The sequence below is a fragment of the Microtus oregoni genome, unplaced genomic scaffold (assembly GCF_018167655.1).
Source record: "Microtus oregoni isolate MIOR12 unplaced genomic scaffold, Mior012 000051F_ref0000332, whole genome shotgun sequence".
In the NCBI taxonomy this organism is placed as follows: domain Eukaryota; kingdom Metazoa; phylum Chordata; class Mammalia; order Rodentia; family Cricetidae; genus Microtus; species Microtus oregoni.
The window spans coordinates 15539463-15563810 of record NW_024543811.1 but is presented as its reverse complement, the minus strand read 5'-3'; the positions used below and the strand labels follow the sequence as shown (position 1 = coordinate 15563810).

The window sequence follows — 24348 nt, the reverse complement described above, 5'->3', positions numbered from 1 at the left end:
GTATATTTTTGAGAGAGCTATTTATTACAATAGTGTTCTGTATGCATGTGTGCCTGCAGGCCAGAAGAGGGCGCCTGATCTCATTACAGATGCTTGTGAGCCACCATGTGGTTGCTGAGAATTGAACTCAGGACCTCTGGAAGAGCAGCTAGTGCTCCTAACTACTTAGCTGTTTCTCCAGCCCCTTGTGTGTATCTTTAACATGGTACTTAGTAAGCAATTCAGTTATCAACTCTTAATTTTCTTTCAATTTATATTTATATTTGTGTGTGTGTTTCACACAACATCTTCACACATGCTCCCTTGCCATAGTGCATGGGCAAAGGTCAGAGGACCATGTCTTCTGTTACCATCTGGATGCCTAGGACCAAATGCAGGTGTCTTTGCCCACTAAACCATCTTTCCTGGCTCCGAAGGGTCATTTTATTTTTATTGGTGATATAAATGTGTCCGTGTTGGCCCAAAGAAGCCAGAGAGCATGTCAGATGATCAGAAGATGGAATTTTAGATCATTTTGACCCACCAGAAGTGTTTAGTTGGCACTGGCTCTGGTCCTCTGTAAAAGGAGCAAATGTTTTAACTACTGGGCTGTTCCTCTACCTGTCTTCCCAGCACCTGTTAAATCAAAGCTTAAAGTCTAATAACAAAAATAGTTTCTTATAGTGTGTGGATTTATATCTTAAAATTTTTGAGTGTCAAACTACCTTTTCATTTTACACAGGATGATAGCAAGCAGGCACAGTTCTTAGCTCTGGCTGTTGTTTACTTCATCTCTGTTCTGATGGTGTCTAAGTATCGGGACATATTAGAGCCCCAGAGAGAGACTGCGAGAACTGGAAGCCAACCAGGTAGAAACATCAGACAAGAAATAAATTCGCCAACAAGTACAGGTACTTAGTATTTAGTTTCCATTACTTGTTATTTCACTAGTATTTATCTCTTTCCTGCTCTCTCACTAGCACTTCTGCATGCATGTTTGAATTGTACTTACTCATAGACACTTCAGACACTTACAGAATTGGTGGAGATGCTGATTCAGTATTTGTAGATTGACACAAATATACTGGATATGTCTGTATATATTTGCTATCATTCTCATGTGTCAGTGCAACTTTGTGGTTACCATTTCCCATTTGTGAATACAAATCATTTGGTTATGATATTATTTACCATGCAGTGGACTCATGCTTTTCAACACATTTATTGTGAAACTTTTATAAGCATGAAAATAGGAGGTCCTCATATAGATTCTTTACAGCCTAATTAAAAAATTCCTTCCCTCCCTTCTTTGCTCTCTCCCCTCCTCTTTTTGCTACTAAGTGAACACTTAATCCAACATCTAAATATTACATCAATTATGTAATAGCAAACAAAGATTTTGAATTTTGTACAAGTTGGAAAAAGTTTATACAAAGTAGTTGTAACTAAAAGAGTTATGGAGAAGTAACATCAGAGACAACAGTGAGCCACCTTGGGTTATACTGGTCTCATTTGCAGGACACTTACCTTGCAGGAGCTGTTGCACTATTGGCTGCCACTGCTCTAAAGGCAGTGGTGTCTGGGAAAATGGAGCCATGATGAATGAGGCAGAATAAAGTCTCATGCGATAGCCAATTTATACTCTAAGGATTAAGAGAAGATCACATGAGTAAAGTTCTCATGAGTTCAAGCTGTGCACAATCACAAGGATAAGCTGCACATGGCAAAATCATGTTTTCCCATCGGGGCATATAAAAGATAGTTTAAACATTTGATTGAATAACAGCAGCAAGCAATGATGAGTAATCAGAAGTAAACGCACTCCTCTCTGCTATACTTGGGAGGAGCTCGAAAACACATTCCAAGAACAAGTCAGTGTTTTGAAGAAACTGAGGGGAAAAGACTCTTGTTTTCTCAGAGTGTTCTCACAAACACTCAGAATTCTCCTCACATAAATCCATTCTTAGGCCATGATCCAGTAATTGATTTGGCCTACTGTACTTGAGAACTATAAATATGTTTTGTGGCAACTAATCATTTGTATTTCCTACTAAGTGTTTACATCAAGATATTTTCCTGTTGTTTGTACTATAATCTTGATAACTCAATGGCCAATTTTTTTGTTTTGTTTTGTTTTTGTTTTTCGAGACAGGGTTTCTCTGTGGCTTTGGAGCCTGTCCTGGAACTAGCTTTGTAGACCAGGCTGGTCTCGAACTCACAGAGATCCGCCTGCCTCTGCCTCCCGAGTGCTGGGATTGAAGGCATGCGCCGCCATCGCCCGGCTCAATGGCTATTTCTTGTGAACCATATATAGCTTTTGCTCTTCCATTCCGTTATATTTCTTGGATTAACATCTTCAAATTGCAGGCGATTAATATACTATGTTAATATTCATTGTTCTGGCATACACCAAATATTAACAGTCATACCACAATAGTGTAGTTAAATTAGTCTAAAATGTAGCATACTGTAGGTATGCTACTGGATTAATTTATACATGGGATTCTTTACTAAGTCAACACATTTGCTTTTTAAATGGATGTAATAAAAGTGAGTAGATACTTATGGTCAAACCACTATATCTCGTTAAGGGAAATAACCTCATTTGCTCTTTCTTGCTATTGTAGAGATAAAGGATCACATTTTAGCCAGGATTTTCTTGTTGCAGGTCATACCATTTCATTATTACACTATTACTTTAATTTTATTATGCAAATTAAACATCAATTTACCATTCAAACTGATGTCCTATTAAAGCATGAAGACTTTACTGTATGTGTCCTATATGTATAAAATTAGCACTATTATAGTGAATCTTCTAAGTCTAGTTTTCTGGTCTGTGTGTATGTTTTATGTATGTTGCTAATCGTACTCTACTCGGTGAGTATATCACCTACTTCCTTTCTCTTAAAGTTCCTTTTCCCACTCTCAGAGATGTGTTCTTTAGTATTGTGTGCCTATTACAGTAATATAGAAATGTCATGAGTCTTTGGTGTGGACTATATTACTGTCATTTTCCTCCTCAAATATGGCTCCATGATTTTCTCCAGAGTTGTGGTCATACCATCTATCCCTCATCCAAGTTTGAATCATGGACTCCTTGCCAAGCTAATGCCTGAGCAGAGTTTTCCCCACTCATTTTACAAAGGTAATACTGACATTGTCTCACTGCTCATTTGGTATTTTTGTTTCATGAGTTGTTTTAAAATAAATATTCATGGTATAATATAAATATATAAGGAAGGTGTGTTTTATTTCTATAATGTTGCTACTGAGAACCAGGTATAGCTTTTGTTCTTGCATTCCATTATATTTTTGGTTAACATCTTCAAATGAAGAGTACTTAATGTATTATATTAATATTCACTATGCTAATGTACACTAGGTGTTAACAGCCATACCACAGTAGTGTATTTAAGTTAGGCTAAATTGTAGCAACCTGCAGATTAACTAGTAAAAACAAAAGATTGAAAGTAACTCTGGACAAACTGGCCTATGAATTATTTGACATCTAGTCAGAACATAGTCTTAATACTCTTTAAAGGAATGCAAAAATGTCTTGCATAAAAAAGTGCATGAAATTAAATGTTAAACATCCAATAATCCATTAATAAGCATGTTAAGATACTGGAAAATGCAAGCATAAGCAGAAAAAAATCATTGAACAGAAATAGATTTGTAAGCAACAATAAATGGTACAAATGAAGACATTAAAACACAGTAATTATAAGTGTATTTAAGGCTTGCTTCAAGTAATGGAAATGTGAACACAATGAGGAGAGAATGAGCCCACATAAAGAAAAATAATGAAAAAATGTTAGAGATGAAAAATACAGCAGCCAAAGTGATGATATTTCTGGGTCTTATTAACAAAACATTTGTTGCTGCAGAACAAGAGTTTTGTCAGGCAGAGCTCTCCCTCTAGTGGTCCCAAGATTTTCCTTGTGTGCCCACCTTGTACAACTCATGGTGTGTTGAACATGCTGGGTTTTCCTCCTGTAATTAGTTCCACTGTTAGTCACATTAATATGTAAGAGTGGTAATCCAGGTTGCAAAAGAGGAATTCAGAGACACACTGTGAATTGTGAGCAAGCCCCTGACAGCAACTTCGGAGCGAAGAGCACTGCTCAGCTAAACTCCAGCAAGAAAAATGGGAAATTGAACCCTGACCTGAGGAGACAGTGATTTCTGCTGACAGTTGGACTGAGTTTTGAGGACACTGAGCCCCAGATGAAACCATAGTTGGAAATATCCCATACCTAACTAATAATGTCCTAGGATAACTTTAGAACAAGCAGTGCTAACAAAGTATTTTTATCACACCTGGATGAGTTCTTATATTTTTGAGGGTTGGGGGTAATGGCTTTTTAACACTATGAGAAATGAAAATTTCTTTGTGAAAATTAATAACATAAACATTGTATGTGGTTTGTCTTGTGGAGAAATATATTCCCGAGTGACTGAAAATCATGTAGAGTAATTGCCAAGATTTACGGAGTGTGCTTTGGAATGTCCATGCTCATTGAGAAATTTTCACATCTGCAACAATTTAGCTTATCTGGAATACTTTGTAATGATAATAAAAATAATTACTTTTAGGTTAATGTTGTAAACTACCAGTCTTTATTACTAACAAGATCAAAAATGATCTTAACTACTGTTGTTTGCAATAATGCCCTGGTTATTCAAGTGAAAATTCCTGTTGGTGACAACAGAACCTGCAAGTAAACACTTAGTTTTTCTGCAGAATAGGAAACCAGTGTGGTTTTACTTTTTGGAGATGAAGAGGACTGGCTTTTTGGTGAAGTTCTAAAACATTTTCATAAACCGTGTGTTTCCAAGTGGAGAATGTCACTATTTTCACATGTAGCTAGGATCAAAGAACAACATGAACGCTAGAATGTAGTTAGGCCTGTGGGTGCACACCTTTAAACCTAGCACTTGGGAGATAGAAGCAGATGTCTCTGATAGTTTTTTTCTGCTCTGCAAGTGCTTACATACATGTGTTGGACCATATATCTTACTCAGAAAGATACACTCATAAAACAATGGATACATAAATCTTTTTTTAAAAAAATGTATTTCTTTTGCCATACTGTTCTTTGTTTCAACCATTTTCTTTGACTGTGCTGTACTAAAAGGAAGTTACAAATATAATTGCAGCAGCCCTTCCCTTACTGCCATCCTCTTGAACATAGTGTCTGCTTCCTTCCTTCCTTCTGATTATGGTTTATTAGAATGTGTATTCCAGAGGGTGATCTGACTGATTTGTTTGATTTCTTATTATGTAGAGTGTGCTGTTTTAAGATTTATATCCAGTGTAGAATGATTGCATCATACTTCTCAGATACCACTCACTTGATAGGTGGGTCATATTTGTGTGATAAACATTAGAACTGATTGGATATTTAAAACACATTTTCATAAATTTTATGACAGCAGTATCTCACTATTAATTGTAGTTATCATATTGTAAAGTATATCTACACAATTCTATAATTGTGTCCCCTTTGACTAACATCTTCCTTGTCTCTGGTAATAATTCCATTCAGTACCCAGTGAATTGTCTTTTTCTAAATTGCATGTAGGATTGAGAACATGTGGTATTCATCCATTCATATCTGCTTTCATAAGCTCATTTTTGACAGTGCCCTGACTTTGTCTACTTTGTCACAAGTAATGGATTTTATTGGTGTTTTGTGGTTGAATGATATTCCATCGTGTCTATGTACCTCATCTTTTCTGTGAGGTACATATGCACAGTCCTCTGTTTACTTCACATCTTGAACATTGTGAAGAGCATTGTATATCTTTTTGAATTACTGATTTCCATTGCTTTGTACATATAAAACCTAGACATAATTGCTGGTGACTTTGGTGGTCCTACTTTATCTTTTTTTATTTAGAAGTACCTCGCTACTATTTTCTACAATGCCTAGACTACTTCACATTGCCAGCAACAGTGTGGAGTTTCTTTCTCTGTGATGTCATGCTTCATCATTTTGATTATACCGTTCCATCTAGCTAGGTGATAGCTCATTGTGGTTTTAGTTGTTGTTTCTAGTTGATTATGATATGAATTTTGTCATGAACAACTTTTCATCGTTTTAATTTCTAAATATATCTTTTCAGATTCTATGACCATGTTAGAAGTTATTTGTTTTTATTATGTTATTGTTATAGAGTTCTTTTAGTTGCGTCTATTTTGAATTTTTCTCTTTCTGTTGGTTGTTTATTCTCTCTTACTTTGATTATTTGCTTGTTTGTTTGTTTATTGCTATTCAGAAGATATTTTCTACTCTGTCTGCCACTTCTATTGTTGCCCATGTTTCTGCTCATTTTTAAAAATATCATGTTCTGACTTTGTGGGAGCCTAGCCAGTTTGGATGTTCACCTTCCTAGACATGGACGGAAGGGGGAGGGAGGACCTTGGACTTTCCACAGGGCAGGGAATCCTGACTGCTCTTTGGACTGGAGAGGGAGGGGGAGAGGAGTGGGTGGAGGGGGAGAAGGGCGGGAGGAGGGGGAGGGAAATGGGAGGCTGGGAGGAGGTGGAAACTTTTTTTTTCTCAATAAAAAATTAAAAAAATAAATAAATAAAAATATCTTTAAAAAGAAAAAGTATGTCAACAGTTGCTTTCCATTTTCTTCTAGTGGTTTTAGTTGCAGATTTTAAACCTTTAATCTATTTTAAATTGAGTTTTGTAAGTGAAATAAGGACTTGATTAATTCTTCTACATATGGAAAAAATTTTCCTTTCTTCATTCTCTATTTTTGATGTTTTGTTAAACATCTGTTGGCTACAAATGTGCAAACTTAAATTTGTGATATTGATACTAATGCATTCATTTATTTCAGTTTTCATATCAGTACAATTTTGTTTCCATAGCTTTGATGACACGATTGGTAGTATCGTCTAGCTTCTTATAAACCATTTTTTTCAATTTCTGATAAGAAACAATGGTATTTTGATGTGAATTTTACTTGATTTATAGATGAGCTTGACTATTGTACATATATTTTATCAACATTAATCTTATATGCATATAAAATATCTTTTGTGATGTCTTTAGATTTTATTATTTGTATTTTATCATTTCCTTGTATAAATTCTTCACCACCTTTCACTAATGTATTCATTAGTTTGTTTTCATGGTTAAATAAGATTGCTCTCCAGTTACTTTTTCCAGATAGTGTATTCTTAGAAATGATGCCGATTTTTGTGTCTCATTTTGATTTTTCTATCCCATGACTTTATTACTTCATTTATTATTGCTGGCAGGGGGTGTGTGTGTGTGTGTGTGTGTGTGTGTGTGTGTGTGTGTGTGTGTGTGTGTGTGTGTGATCTTACAGAGTTTTCTGTGTAGAAAAACTTGCCACCTGCAGAAATGACTTTTTCCAGTTTATATGCTTATGTTTCATTTTTCTTGCCTAATTGCTCCAACTCAGAGTGGTAGTGATATGTCAAATCAAAGCTATCTTTCTTTACAGATGCAAGGCATCTCCCATGTCTTGCATGTGAAAGTGAGTGCAGGAAATAGTTCTTTAATAAATTAGTAAGCTAGTGAGAAAATTAAGTAGTATTTTGTAAAGGTGAGTATTGATGTTATCCTGTTAATAAGCCTGCCCAAACAAAAATCTTAGTTGGTAACGTGTCCTATAAGATGATAAAGCTAAATGTTAACATTATTAATAACCTAATAAGTTCAGATAAGTGTAACAAATGTTTCATGTTAGTTTTTCTATAATTTTTGATCAGTGTAAATAAATAACACAGGAAACAAGTGAGATAATGAACTGTTATAAGAAAAGACAGATGCAACATAGACTAAATCCGTATGCTAGTACATGAGCATCTATATAGTTTAACTATTAGTTTGCTAGTCAAATGGGGGAATTATTTCTTGGCATAGGAATGTGTAGTACAGCTTTAAAAAGGAAACTATATTGTCCTTTTTTTGGTTTTGTGTTTTATTTCTTTTGAGGGAGAATCTTGCTGTATAGCCAGGAAACTCTACTTCGTCAACCCTTCATTATGTATGTGTTAAAGTTTTAACGGTGACAGTCAAACTGTGACTGTGATGTTTTCGCCATTCTAGTTGTTGGCGTGAACCTGGAAGAGCGGGGTCTAAAATGAGGAGGACTAAAATCTCATGCAGTAACCAACTATTTTTCAGGCCATCAGACAATTTATACTCTGGGAGTTAAGAAAAATCACATGAGCAAGGTATTCTACATCATGAACAAGCCACACATGGCAAATACATGTTTTTCCATAGAAGGCATATGAATAACAATAGCTGAAGTAAACTCCTATCTGCTACACCTGGGAGGAACACCAAAACATATTCCAAGAACAATTCTGTGTTTTGAAGAAGCTAAGGTTACATGACTCTTGTTTGCTTTTTTGGAGTGTTCTTACAAGCACTCAGAATTGTCACAAGACTCCATTCTTGGACTGTGTTCTCACTGTAAATAATATTCAGAGTAAATTTCAGAGTAAATATTTGTATAATTAGAAACATTGTTCTCTCGGGTGTGTTTAATCCATGGGTGGGGGATCACATGTAGCCAAGGATAGCTATTGATGTGGCTCATGTTATATATGTCTATGATTAGCCTGGGGAAGTAGCTCAGTTGTAAAATGGTTGCCAAACAGGCAGCCTCGGTTCAGTCTCCAGAGCCTATGTTAAATATAAGTTGGGTGTGGTGGCAGGTTTGTAATCCTAGAACTGTAAAGGCAGAAGCAGGCAGGTTCATGGAGCATATTATGCAAATAACTCATACAAATAAGTATGTCCTAGGTCAAAGAGACCCTCTCTCAAAAAAACAGGTGGAAAGCTCCTGATTAATGACATCTGAGGTTGCCTCTGGCTTCAACGCATGCTCTCAAACACATACATGGGCACCCCTTCACACGTGTACCCATGCAAGCATGCACCACTTGCCCTCCACACACAAAAGAAGGTTATTATCTTCCATAGATAAAAACCTCTTACATATAAATTAAAAGAACATATAACTTAATGTGAATAAATGAACAAAAGCAAACAGATTTCTAAAAAGGAAAAGTAAGACATAACAAATAAATAAAATTTAACATTTACTAATAATTAAGTAAATTTAGATAATTTAAAAACAAAATTGTAAACTTGTCAAACTTCAGAATTTGGAAGGGTGGGTATCTAAATCCGTGTGCTTTTCATAGCACGAAAGTCTTCCTGACCTTGCTGCAGTAACGCTCTTTAGTACTGCTTGAAGGAAATGGGTATACCCTTAGCTCAAATACAAAGGTTTTGTTAGTCTTTATTTATTGTAAGTACACTATATGAAAATGTTACATTTACATAATAAAATTCACTCTTTCAGATTATAAAATCACCCATTTTGTCTTACTATCACAGTAAGTTTTAAAGATTAAGAGCCCATCTTATAATTGTGTCATTATTTGTAGGTATTCTAATGTATTGGTATCATTTCTGCAACTCTGAGCACTAATGCTGAAAAGAATGTATATTTCAGATATGTAAAGTTGAAATCATGTCTATTTTCATGATGATTTCTTAACTTGTTTAATGTAATTGTTTTCAATTAGTTAAAACGAGTCTCTTCTCTCTTATACTTTCTATTAACTTCATAATTCAATGAGCATCATAATTTCCTTCATTGTATCTATTTTGAGGAAGATAGTAATTTCCTACTTACTGTGTTATAAGCATATGTAAAATTAACAGACAGTATCTGTCTAACTGAAGAAAAATGGTCCAGGATATAAGGTAAACACTTTTAGAAATCATATACTGAAATGATGTATTATTGCAAATCATGGTATATAGTAAAGAATAAAGTTTTAAGTTTGAAAAACCTAAGAGAAGAAACATAATTTGGTTTGGGCATTGGGTATGCCTCACAGAAGTGCTATTTATGCAGAGAGCTAGGCATATTTGGTTAGTTTGGAAAAAGAATGGAGATGATAATTGGAGGTAGGCTGGGGGATGGGCCAAATGTCCAGCAAAACTGTGTATTGTCTTGGTTTAATATAATAATCAAGGGGAAAAGAAGCTTTCAGAATTGCTTCAGCAACAGACAGGAACCAGATCATGTAGTACCTATAAAAAGCTACTTAGGAAATGGTTTAAAACTAAGGATAATACCTTATTGGTTTCTACTTTTGCTATAAAATGTTAACAACTACTTAAGATCTTAAATCAATCTGGATTTATTATCTTACAGAACTTTTAGTTAAAAGTATAACTAAAGTTATTTTAGGCTAAAATTGGTACATCAGCAAGACTGTTTTTGTTTCCTTGTTTGTTTTCTGGAGTGTCCAATTTCCCTCCCCTTTCCATCTTTTAGAGGCAGTCATATTCCTTGAGTCAAAGCCTTTTTCCTCCATGTATCATCAAAACATTCTTTTGTTTTCTTTCTTCCCTCTGAACAAAATTAGGAAAGATTTTCTGCTCAAAGGACTCACTTGAGTAACCTGAGGCAATCTTCCTTTTCAAGACCCTTAAACTTAATGTGGTCATGTCAGAGCAAATTTTTCCAAGTTACAAGAATGGGATTTAGATACTGTAGAGTTGGGGTTATTATACTGTGTCCTGTGTATAGGATGATTTAAAAAGAATATTGTAGGTACAATGGAAAACATATTAGAGGCGCATGCAGGATATTGAATTATAAATCTATCACTTCTGACTTGAGGTGTTATTTATTTATTTATTTATTTATTTATTTATTTATTTATTTATTAAGGATTTCTGCCTCCTCCCTGCAACCGCTTCCCATTTCCCTCCCCCTCCCCCGATCAAGTCCCCCTCCCTCATCTGCTGGAAGAGCAATCAGGGTTCCCTGACCTGTGGGAAGCCCAAGGACCGCCCACCTCTATCCAGGTCTCATAAGGTGAGCATCCAAACTGCCTAGGCTGCCCCAAAGCCAGAAAACACCAATGATAGCCGTTGCTGGAGAAGTTGTGGAGAAAGGGGTACACTCACCCATTGCTGGTGGGAATGCAAACTTGTGCAACCACTCTGGAAAGCAGTGTTTCGGTTTCTCAGGAAATTCGGGATCAACCTACCCCTGGATCCAGCAATACCACTCTTGGGACTTGAGGTGTTATTGATTAAGAGAATGATGGTGGGGTTGTAGAGATAAAGAGGAAAGTAACCCAGGTGAGAAGCACTGAGGTGATAAAGAGCCAGTTGTTAGAGGACTAGAGGTAGATGCGGGTGTGGAGACAATACAAGTGATGACCTGACAGGTTTCCTGATCCTTGTAACAGATGTGAGACTAGTAGTATCTTTCAGTTATAGTCTGCAGATTTTAGAGGGTTGCTAATTTGTCTGAGGTAACATGGAAAACTAGTTAATTGTGAACACAGAATTGCAATTTGATCAGTTTGATTAAATTTCCATTACTTTCCTATTTTGACTTCCGATTCACCTCCAACAGAAAGAAATACCTCAAAGTACTTGTTGAGGCATGAAAATGAAATGAGTGGTGAGGGAAGGTGAAGTGAGATATTGCTTTTTTTAGGCAAAAGGGGTCAAGCTAGGGGCGAGAGGATGAGATTATAGATGAGTAGAAAGAGTAACTGGTAGAGCTAGGGCGCAGGGGCTCCATATTTCATGGTGCTGTATGACAGTGATGATGATGGCGGCAGCAAGCACAGAAGTCTGTGGGGATCGTATATATTCTGCTGTATACTCTTATGTATTCTTTTTTTTAAGATTTATTTATTATGTATACAACATTCCTTCCATGTATGCTTGCCAGAAGAGGGCACCAGATCTCACCATAGATGGCTGTGAGCCACCATGTGGTTGCTGGGAATTGAACTCAGGACCTCTGGAAGAGCAGTCAGTGCTCTTAACCTCTGAGCCATCTCTCCAGCCCACTCTTATGTATTCTTATGTTAAAAGCCACTGTAATGTATTATGATTCTGTATCTGTATTGTAGAAAATGGAACCAGGCTTAAGAAATGGAAATGATTCTTCCTAATACACAGTGATAGTAAGTGGTAAATAAATCTTGAGTGAAAGTAGAAGTAAGTCTTAATTTCAAAGACTGCACTGCATAATACTCAAATTGCTATTAATCTAGTTGATAGCATATATATTATAATGTTTTTTGGCCATTTTATATGTATTTATTTATGCATAATTATATAATACATTTAGTATAATGCATAATGCCATTTTGTGCAACATTTTATTATTACTGTTAATGTTTCTTTCCTATACATTAAAAAATGTTTCGAGGGAAAATGAACATTGTAATAAGTTTTTTAATATAATTTATTCAAGATGTAGAAATTGAAATTACATTAAAAGTTTAGTTTTAAACATAACTTAGAGGTAGACCTTGGCTCTGCAAAACACTGCTTCTCCAGAAGAGGCTGTGTATGCACTGGCAGAAACGTCTAAAATCAACCTCCTCAGTGTTCTAAAAACTTCAATAAAAGATGTAAACCAATCCAGTGAGAAAAATCTGTGGAATTCAAATTCTCATGAAAGGAGAATAAGAAACTGAAACTGAATAACAGGTTACCTTACATATTTGTTTTCTTTTTTCTCCGGTTGTGTAGTAGCTTTGGAAAGCAGAGGTCAGGCAACTGTGGTGGTTGGTGGAGATTGTGAAAACCAGCTGTGAGTAGCCACTGTAGGGTGGTGGATAAGGTTTCTAGTTCTTAGAGCATTGAAGATTCTGGGATGCTGAGAAAAACCTGAAAATCTCCATTCATAGAACTTGTCATTGTTTTCCTTCCTGCATAGACTAGGTGGAGGTAAACACTCTGTTCCCCAGACATTTGTTGGAAACATCATCAGCAATTCCATTTGCATTGCTACCACCTACAGCTACAATTTGTAACAGCAACAACAATAAGAACAAAGTCACCTGGCTAACATCTTAAAAAGAGTACTTAGGAATGAGATCCATATCTCTGGATCAGAAAGGCCAGTGTTGTTCTGTTGCTGACCTGTGCATTGTACAGTTAGGAGTGTAGGCAGACTGTCCAAGCATACAACCAGAGCCTATAGAGAGCAGTGGGTGATTTAGGGGTTCCGGACTTCTAGACAATGTTTACAACCATTAGATGATCACTAGCATAACTGAGCAGAAATATTTTTGACTAAAGATAATGAAAAATACATTTTACAATAGTAATTCAAAAACAACAGACTATGTGGAAGGGATTGGATTTTCCAGGTGTCTGTGCCATTTAAAATGTATATTTTTTAATTAAAACCTGAGACAAGCAAAGAACCAAAATGTGTTGGTCAATACAAACAATGGGGAAAAATAGTTGACAGAAAATGCTACTCACAAAGCCCAGATATTGGATGTATGTTTTAAATAAGCAGTTATGGGGTATGTGCAAAAAATTAAAAAGAATGTCTTCTAAAGAGTGGAAAGTATGAGGATAATGTCACAACATGTTGTGTTGTGTTTGAGAGAGTCAGAAATAAAACATTATTTACTGAAGGACAACTAGAAATTCTAGAGTTGAAATTATAGTAACTGCAATAAGAAATTCACTAGAGGAATTGAGAAGTTTGAGATGATAGCAAGAAGAGTTAGCATATTTGAAGTTAGGCCTCTTATGACTCTCCAGACCATGTAAAGTCTCACTGATTTCAAACATTAAGTAAACCAATGCGCATATACTGAGAGTCTTGCAAGAGAGAATAGAAAGGGGCAGCTAAAAAACAAAACAAAAAACTATGAGTTGGACATAGTGGTGCATACCTTTAATCCCAGGATTCTGGAAGCAGAGGCAGGCAAATCTCTGAGTTTGAGGCCAGTCTGGAGTACACAGAGAACCCCTGTCTTGAAAGGGTAAAAAAAAAAAATCAAACAAAACCCCCCAAAACTATGAAAGAGTTTGGAAGCAATCATGGCTTAAATAATATATAAAATGTTTAGTGCACTATAAGCAGGGTAAAATCAGTATGGCCCATACCTAGACAGAATGATCATAACACTGAAAGGGTTTCTTCATTTGTGACTGTATCATTTCATTTTCTCTTTTCTATTGTTATTAATAAATTGGATCCCACGGCTGTGTTATTTTCATATCTCTATTATAGGAAATAATTATGGATAATTACTCTGCTTTGCAGTTTCACTTTGTTGAGTGTATATAAAACAAACATTTACATTGATTTTTTAAAAAATCTTTTTCATGTACTATTTTTACTTTGGGAATTAAAAATAATTTTTATATAAGTTACTCTTTTACTTTTGGAATTAATGGAACTCATGTACAAGTTTTAGACTTTCATAATTCATTTAACTTAGGTGTTTTATTTGCTTGATATTTAAAGAAGATGCTTAACTTAATTTTCAGTGCTGTGCTGACGTTTTAGTTAGTCCTTTGTAGAGAGTTTGGAAAACAGCAAGTTGAGCACTTTAATATGTCATAAGTATTGAGATCACTGTGAAACAGGAGTTTTCAGGGAAGAAATGTGATGAGGTAAGCTTGTAAATCTCATGTCATTTGTTGAATTTAACCTCATAGTTGTTGTTGTTGGTTTTTTTTTTTGTTTTGTTTTTTTAGTACATAGTAGGTGAATTCATTACATTCAGTGAAAAGCATTAAAAGGCATCTGGCATCTAATTGCCTGTTTCTGAGAAGACTCAGCTAACTCCGTCTAGTACTGTTTCAGCTTTGTGTAGCCTTTGCTACCAATTCTCATGAGAGCTACTGAAAACTTCCATGTTACTGTTGTTACTATAACTATATAGACAGCCCTTTCTGTTAAAGTCATTGTATTAAACCCTCACAGACATATTATGGAAGCTGCACTGTAGTGTCAACCGAGAACATGTTCTGTGAGGGGTGTTAAGAGCGCAGTGAGAAATTAAGTGGGGATTTTGGCTAGTAATCAGGTTTTTTTTTATTGTTTTTGATTATTTTTCAATTACTCTTACAGTGTTTTCTTTGAGTATTTGTTTTTACTTCTATATAACATGATCATAGGGTGTGCTTTAAATTACTTGTAGAATTTTTATTAAAATTTCAAAATTATTATTCCACTTTAAAATCATTCAGACTCAGTAAATAAAATTAAAACTTTCATCAATGTGTATATATTTCGATGAGCAATTTAATTAAAAATTCATAGATTTTCGTCATAACTTGGAAGTCGAAACATACCTGAGTTCTAAGTATCTTTTTTTTTCTTTTTCTTTTTTTTTATTGCGAAAAGAAGAAAAAAAAACATAAACAAAAACAAGTTTCCACCTCCTCCCAGCCTCCCATTTCCCTTCCCCTCCTCCCACCCTTCTCCCCCTCCTCCCACCCTTCTCCCCCTCCCCCCACTCCTCTCCCCCTCCCTCTCCAGTCCACAGAGCAGTCCGGGTTCCCTGCCCTGTGTTAAGTCCTAGGTCCTCCCCCCTCCATCCATATCTAGGAAGGTGAACATCCAAACTGGCTAGGCTCCCACAAAGCCAGCACATTAAGTAGGATCAAAACCCCCTGCCATTGTCCTTGGTGTCTCATCAGCCCTCATTGTTCGCCATGTTCAGAGAGTCCGGTTTTATCCCATGCTTTTTCGGTCACAGTCCAGCTGGCCTTGGTGAGCTCCCAGTAGATCAGCTCCACTGTCTCAGTGGGTGGATGCACGCCTAGTGGTCCCGAATTCTTTGCTCATGTTCTCCCTCCTTCTGCTCCTCCTTGGGACCTTGGGAGCTCAGTCCAGTGCTCCTGTGTGGGTCTCTGTCTCTATCTCTATCCATCACCAGATGAAGATTCTATGATGATATGCAAGATATTCGTCAGTATTGCTCTAGGATAGGGTCATTTCAGGTTCCCAATCCTCAGCTGCCCAAGGAACTAACTGGGAACCTCATCTTGGGCACTAGGGAGCCCCTCTAGGGTCAAGTCTCTTGCCCACCCTAAAGTGGCTCCCTTAACTAAGAATTGTGGTTCCGTGCTCCCCTATCCACCTTTCCTTTATCCCAATTCTCCTGTTTCCCCAGGTCCCCCCTCCTTCCCTTCTACCTTTTCTCTCCCCATCTCCCCTTACCCCCATCCCACCCCACCCCCAAGATCCCATTTTCTCCCCGGCATTTTGGTCTACTTCCCTTAGCCAAGAGGACAACTATATGTTTTTCCTTGGGTTCACCTTCTTACTTGAGTTCTAAGTATCTTTTAAGTTAGAGATTTTTAATGCTGTTTAAGTGTCATCTGACTGGATAAGAAAGAAATAGTAAGATTAAAATGACATTTAGCTATAGAACTAGAACAATTGAGTACTTGTTACAGTTTGTGAGGAACAGATATTTAAATCCAAGAACCCACACCAGGACTATCTTGTTAGGGTTTCTGTTGCTGTGAAGAAACACCATGACCATAGTAAATCTTTATGAAAGAAAACATTAATTGGATGGCTTACAGTTTCAGAGGTTTATTCCATTATTATCTTGGCGGGACCAGGTGGCATGTAGGCAGACACAGTGGTGGAGAAGGAGCTGAGAGTGGAGAAAGAGCTACATCTTGATCCCACAGACAACAGGAAATAGACTGAGACACTGGGCATAGCTTGAGCATTTATAAAACCTCCAAGCTCACCTCCACAATTTCTCCAACAAGGCCACACCTACTCCAGAAAAGCCATACTTTCTAATAGTGCCACTCCCAATTAGCTTATGGGATCCAGTTACATTCAAACTACCACAAGGACCTTCCAGAAAGGTCTATAATCCCAGCTCCCAGGAATCTGACACCCTTCTCTGGCCAATTTAGCTTATGCATATTTCATATATATTCATTCTCATCCTCTCTCCTCCTCCTCCTCCTCCTCCTCCTCCTCCCTCCCCCTCTTCCTCTCTCTCCTCCCCCCCCACGCATGCAAACAAGTTAATTTATAAATAACTTTGGAAAAGAATCTTTGAGTATGGTACTTATGGACAACAAATTGAAGATACTGTTTTCTTGTATAGTATGTTTACTAAGGAAATACATTTTGGTCTAATACAAATTTTAAGAGTTTAAAATTTATATGTATTTTTAATTTGAGACATACTATAATATGGTTGGATATCTTATTAGTGTAAAGCCAAAACTTTGGATCACATCTGTAAATCTAGCCAAGGACTAGAGTATAATCCAGACATTTTCTGATAGTTATACTGTGATATAAAATTCATCCATGTTAATAACTGTCACTCACTTCGGAGTTTTGTTGTCATTGTGAAAATTCCTTCATTTCATTTTCATTCCACGTCTTATATTATGGAAATGTCTTAACTGCTTACAAGTACAAGAGACTTTCAGTGCTCTCTTGGTATTTTGCTAAAGATGAATGGCCTCAGCCACCTTCACTCCTTACTCTGTATCCCTAGGTTATATATCAGCTTCCAAAATCTATTCTCACTGTGTTATGATCATCACAATTTATTGCTATTCTTCTCTCAGTTTCCAGGCATAAGTGTTCCAGAAATTCTGAAAACTCCAGTGACTAAAACTGAATTTGTATCTTCTAAACTGCTTTCCTATTTGCATTATCAGTGGTTTATTACTATTCTTTGTTTTTATAATCTGTATTTCCAATATAATATCATGATATTATGTCTTCCTCATTCCTATTGCTATAATTTTAATTTTAGTCTTAATTTTTTCTTACAAGTTTTTATTTTTGTTAAATCTTAGCTATAATTTTAACTCCTATTTCCTGGTGCTTTCCCTGATATTATTGAGATTGCATTCTCAAAACTAATAAAATTGTTTTAATTTTTAGTCTTTAAACAGTACAAGACACATCTGATATATTTTTAATTTTGATTATTCAGTGTTGGAATGAATATTAATTCCCTAATTCTCAAGAGTAATTTTTTTTAATTCTTGAGAAAACCTGACAAATAAGCAAAACTAAACCTACTTAATAAGTATAGGAATGACTATAATATAACATTACATTATTGGATATGTGTATTTTTGCCTATTTAAATGAATATTGGACAGTGCAGAATTTAAATAAAAACGTTAACTTTTTGTAAATTAATGCATACACTTCATAAGTTTCTTTGCCTCTGAAAGTATAGTGAAATGATTCTGAAATTAATCTGGAAAGTTAGTGAAATCATGTTCATATCATAGAATTCTTCTGCATTCACGAGACTGGCAACTGTTTAATCACAAACCCAAGATCTGAATTTATTACTGGGAACCTTTTCATGATTGTTCACCCTGATGTTTGGACAAACTTGCAGCAGGTTTGATCTGTGTGTAGGACAGTATCTCTGAAACAACATCCCTTTATGTTTTCAATAGCTTGTCCCATGAGGCTTCCTGAGCTGCATGCTGATTTCAGGACTGCCATTTCTGTTCAGTTTCTTATTGATGCAACCGTTTAAAATATAGAAGCAAACATCAACGATTTTGGCAAATTAGTATAATGTAAATCACATAAAATCTCTTAATGACTTAGTTTTCATCTCTAAAATGATTTTAAGTTATGCTAGGAGACTGTGACATATGCCTTTAATCCCAGCACTCAAGAGACAGGGCATGTTGGGTCTCAGAGTTCAAGGCCAGCCTGGTCTACAGAGTTCCAAGTCAGCCTGGGCTAAACAGAGAAATCCTGTCTTTTGCCTCATTCCCTCCAAAAACATTTTACGTTAAAGACTGTTTTACATGCATGCATGCTTATATACAAATTAAGATCAAGTACATTTTCCAATGCTTTTTAGAATTATTCTGTGAAATACTTCATCATATTAACTTTTGTCATTGGAATTGAACCTTTTAAAACTATTTATTCATATCCCCAAACCTTGTGTATGTGTGTGTTTGTCTTTTTCTGTGTCTATATCTGCAGGCACACTCCAATGCATGTCACATTGTAGGTGTAGAAGTCAGAGGACAGGTTGCTAGAGTTGGTTATCTTTTGTTATGTGAGTTTCAGGAATCAAATTTCGGGTATCAGACTGGTGTCAATCACCATACTGACCCAGATTTGTCATTTAAAGATATTTTTCTTTTCAACCATTTTAATTAGTAACGTGCACAATTCCTGTTGATGAAGATAAATAGATGTTTCTGATCTGTTTTACAAGTGGAAATTAATATTGATTCACAAAAATTAGGCAAAAGTTTCTAAAATTATTGATAGCAGAGCACATATAGACTAATTTCTTGTGGTAGACTATGGTATATAAAGAATGTATCCCTCTGAAATAATCACTTGACATATTTCACATTTTAAATATTTCACAATCTTGTATGTAATTTATAATAATTTTTTAGCTAATTTAAATATTTTGAACATTTCTTTATTGAAATGTCAAAAAGGCATTAAAATGACTTTTTTAAGGACAATAATAATTTATAAGGAAATAGCAGGATTCTTTTCTTGTATGTAGTTTGAGAGCTAGCAATGAATGTATAGTGGGAATTTGATGTGACATTTTTGATCGCTTTAAGAAATTAGTTGAGTTATGCTCTTTAAGACATGTGTTTTAGACTGTCGGACAGGTTTGTTTTTAAGAAATGGGATTGTTTTGATATGTGCTAAAGAAAACAACAGGTGTATATGGATATTGCGTATGAGCTGTTTTGTGCTGTGCATGTTCAGATAGACCCATGGATCTTTGATTAGCTTCTTACCTGCACATGAAACCTTTTGATTAGACCAATTTCTTTCATTACAGAAACACCTGCTACATTTCCAGACACTGTAAAGGAGAAGGAAACACCAACCCCTGGTGAAGATATTCAGCTTGAAAGTTCAGTTCCTCACACAGATTCCGGAATGGGAGAGGAGCAAGTGGCTAGCATCTTGGATAGGGCAGATCTAGAGACTGCTGCAGGTCCTGATGCAATGAGTGAGCTTTTATCCACTTTGTCATCTGAAGTAAAGAAATCACATGAGAGCTTAACTGAACACCCCAGTGAAATGTTGAAGCCCGCAACATCCATATCTAGCATTAGTCAAACCAAAGGCATTAACGTCAAGGAAATACTAAAAAGTCTTGTGGCTGCCCCAGTTGAGATTGCTGAATGTGGCCCTGAGCCTATTCCATACCCAGATCCAGCACTGAAGAGAGAAGCGCAAGCCATTCTTCCTATGCAGTTTCATTCCTTTGACAGGTATGTACCGAGCTTATTATCCATGATGCTCTATCCATAGAAGAAATATTAAAATCTATTAATTTGGGAAACAGTAGGAGGGTCTCGAGAACTTGTTACTTACTATTGCCAGTTCATATTACAAACATATCGTCAAACTATAAGTGCACAGGATTGAACCTGGGATGAGGCATGATGTGGCGATTAGCACATTGCACTAGAAATGGTGAACTTAGCATTGTGTTTATTCTGCCACTGAAGAATTGCCGCATGTTGGGGAAATTTGTTTTTCTCGTTTGCTTTTCCTGACTTTCAAATTCTATTATACTATAAAATATTGTAATAATTACTGAAGATGAAATAACTCACTTTAAGTAGGCACGTTTAATTTTAAACTTTAAGTTGATCTTTACTGAAAACTACAAAAGGCTTGTGATTGTTTTTCTATAATAATTCTGCCATCAGTATAAAAGGTTTATTTTGCCAGATATTTGGAAATAAATATTCTTGAAAGGCCTTTTCTGACTTTAAACTACTTCGAACCTGGCCCATATATCTACATTTAAATATAAAATCGTTCAAGGAATTTAGAAGTAACTGATTCCTTTTTCTAATGCCACTATATATACAATTAAATAATTCAGAGAATCAAAATAAAATGTTGTAGATATGAAGAATTCTTGTATTTAATATATCTTATAATTGAATTCAAGTTCAGCATCAGAAAAATACTGCAAGTGTTCACTGATTATCATCAAGAGTGTCTGAGTGCTGGTTTTTACTTTATACTGTGTCCTTCCAGTTATGTTTATGTGTTGATATTTAAACCAAAGGTGTTGGCTTACTGTATGGATTAAATGTTTGTTGGTGATATTTAAAACATATCTTCATACCAAAAATTGTGTGTGAAAGAGTTGATTGATCAGCAAGTGCTTTTGGCTTTAGTGATAAAGATTTAGTTTAGGAATCAATGTTTCTGAAACTAAAACATCAAGATCAATATATAGGCAAAATAATATAGGTAATATTAATTTATTACTGAGTTTTAGATAATGTAGTTTTCACCAATAACCATCATAAAAAGATGTGTCATGTTAAAAGTTCCTAATAAGTGGCAAATTGTAAGATTATGAAATGTAGAAAATGTTTTTCTGACAAGTCTTTATCAAATAGTTGTTAAGTCTGTGTTCTCATGTTTATTCATACAGTGATTGCTCCTTCTGGTCTTTCATACTACATCTCTATTTCACATATCCAATTTATGTTTACAGGATATGAGTGCATTTGTGCCTATGAGTGTGTGTGTTAATGTATGCCTTCTATATGCACATGAGACACATCAGTGTCTATATACTAAATAACAAATTAATAAGGTAATTGAAGTTGTGCAATTTAATATTATATCTTTAAATTTTATCAAAATAGAAATTAATAAATCTAGGGAATTACTGAGATTTTTCAGAAGAGGCTTCAGTGTAATTAAATAAATTTGTTAATTTATATTTTTATTCATTTTTTCATTAAAAATTGCAAGTGGCAACTGAATGGTCACTGTTCTTAGCTGTACATAATTTGAACTTTTCAAATACTGTTTTGAAACCATAGTACTTTTCCTTTGTTCCTGGTAACATTTATGTAAAATGTAGTAGGAGTGGACTCATTATTCTTACTTGTGTAAGTAGAATGAAATAGAGGAGCACAAAGCTTGTTTTTTATGTTTTTCTTCTTTTGGGAAAGAGTCTCCAGTGTAGTTAATATATGCAGTAGCTCAAGTACTAGCAAATGTAAATGATGAGGTGATATTGATGAAAGGAGGGGATTGAGGTCTCAGGGGGCACTGATGACGGATTGAACAGAAGCGGCCTTGCACTGCACGTAACTCAAGTCTGTCGTCTTCACTGCTCAAAGCCATAATGGGAGGTGGCAGTCTGAAATGAGTTGCCACGGCGAGGAGTATTATTTTTGAAATGCTTTCACACAAATCACTAGGCCCTGCATACAACTTAGTTTCATGCTTTAATGTCATCAGCAGGCACAAATTGGTGTGTCTAATTGTTTGCCACCTGCCAGCAAAATGAGCTGCCAGCCAGCCAGACGGGTTTGATTGTCTGTCAGCCATTCAATAGATCGAGAGTGACAACATCAAAATTTTAACTTCAAACTCTGAACCTTTGATCAGCTTTTCAGAGACATCACCCCCACAAGAACTCCTGGACTGCTGCTGCACTTTCAATTTTATTTCCAGCATATTGCTTATTTACCTTATCTATCTTAAGGTAGCTGTAATTACATTATGAGGTATATAAACATATTACTGGAACACTGAAGTCTGAAATCCGAGTTATGGCATGTCTCTAACAACAGATTGAATCCTTGAGAGGTGGGGCTAAGGTGACAGCTTTAGAGTGAAAGTCCAGAAAACCCCAGTGTCAGACAGTCACCACAAGGCTTGTTCTTTACATAGAGTATTTGCTCTTACTTTTAGTTGAAATAGCTATAAATTCAGTTGCTGAACTCAAACTAGCACTATGTAATTAACTGGAAAGCAATCATCTGAACTCAAACTAGCACTATGAAATTATACTTGAGATCATCTGTGATATTTCTTTTGCTACCCAGTTGCTTATTGGTCTGCTATAGTCATTGCAGTCATGTACTTTTTATGCTTACTCTAGACTATAAAATGACTTGCTAAAATAAAACTGGAGAGACTAGTGTTCTGGTCACCATCTACACTTTCACTCATCTTTCCACTTAGGATGGAGAACTGAAGAATTTTGGTGCTTTAAAATTCATGAAAATGTTGAAGGAGGCCACTTGTTTGTCCCAGCTACCCAGAACCAAAATAATCACACAGAAACTATATTAGTTAAATCATTGCTTGGCCCATTAGCTCTAGCTTCTTATTGGCTAACTCTTACATATTAATTTAACCCATTTCATTAATCTGTGTATTGCCACAATGCTGTGGTTTACCAGCTAAGGTTCTGTCCATTTCCCGTAGGGCTACATGGCTTCTCCCTGACTATTCCTTCTTCCTCCCAGCTTTCACTTTAGTTTTTCCTGCCTAAGTCCTGCCCTGCTATAGGTCCAAAGCCGTTTTTTGATTCACTAATGGTAATCACGCCATTCAGATGGGAATCCCACATTACTTCCCCTTTTCTGTTTAAATAAAAAGGAAGGTTTTAACTTTAGAATAGTAAAATTACATATAACAAAAAAATACAGTTATCAAGCAAGAATTACAGTTACAATATATCTATTTTATTTTTTATCACAACTAAGGAAAACTATATCTACTCTTCAACTCCTTTAAAGACTCCAGAAGGATACAATATTGCCTAAGTTAACAGGCAGTGCATTATAAGCAACTTCCAAAACTCTAGAATTGACAGAGACTTCTTGTTACCTGGACAGTCACCCAGAGTTTTTCTGTATCATTGGGGCATATATCTTCAGCCTACAGGCCCATAGTATCTGGCAGATTTTTCCTTGTAACTGGAAATTCAAAGACAGTTCCACCTATATTGGCAGTTTGTCAGTCACTTTCTTCTGTGTCCTGCAGGAGTTCTGGCAGACTCTTTCATGAAGCAGGAACCCTTAAGGATTGTCTCACCTTTAGGCAAGTTCAACAGTCATTTCTGTTTGGGTCCTGCATGTCCAGTTCATCAAGTAGTCTAAATGGTTAGCAAACTTCATACGAAGCTTCTCCAGTGCCCATCTTTCTCTTGAAGTTATTGGTGCTGCCAGGAGCAGATGTATCTCACTGTCATAAAAAGTTTTAAGTTATTAAAACATTTTAAATGCCATATTCGGAAGATCTCTGAAAGATTTGAAGAATACCTAACCATCTGAAAGACATCTCTGTACATTTAGAAAAATCTAACTAACATGACTACAAGCTTGACTATTATAGATGATTATCTATTAACCTATATTTCTTAATTATACATTACATTTTTAAGTGAACTACACAATCACAATATCTTAATCAAGAGCAGAAATACACATATAACAAGATTGACCTTAAATTTGCATCAATAAACCAAGATCCATACCAGTGCAAATCTGTATAGCATATCACCCTTTAAAATATAAAGAAACATTTATAAACATTATTTGGGAATTTGGGCATAGTACTCTCTAAACTGCTTTCTGCTGTTTAATGGGTGAGGTAATTTTTTGAGGGTTGTTCAAGGCGACCTATCAGTGGGTCTTGGTCCATCAAATCATATTAACCTGGAAGAATTCACAGGTTCTCATCCTCTGTGGAAACAAAAGAAAAACCTCTTTT

At 35.7% G+C, this 24348-nt stretch overlaps 1 protein-coding gene across 1 annotated transcript in view; it reads left to right on the top strand.

Annotated features, from left to right (window-relative positions):
- Positions 1-832: 832 nt before the first annotated feature.
- The window catches only part of LOC121437307 (neurobeachin-like), a 107352-nt gene continuing 83836 nt past the window's right edge, over positions 833-24348 (top strand). The window contains exons 1-3 of the mRNA XM_041637169.1: positions 833-890; positions 3032-3127; positions 19637-20075. Of these exons, the coding sequence (XP_041493103.1) occupies positions 3091-3127; positions 19637-20075 (476 nt within the window). The 5' untranslated portion in view covers positions 833-890; positions 3032-3090. The remainder of the gene's footprint in view (positions 891-3031; positions 3128-19636; positions 20076-24348) is intronic.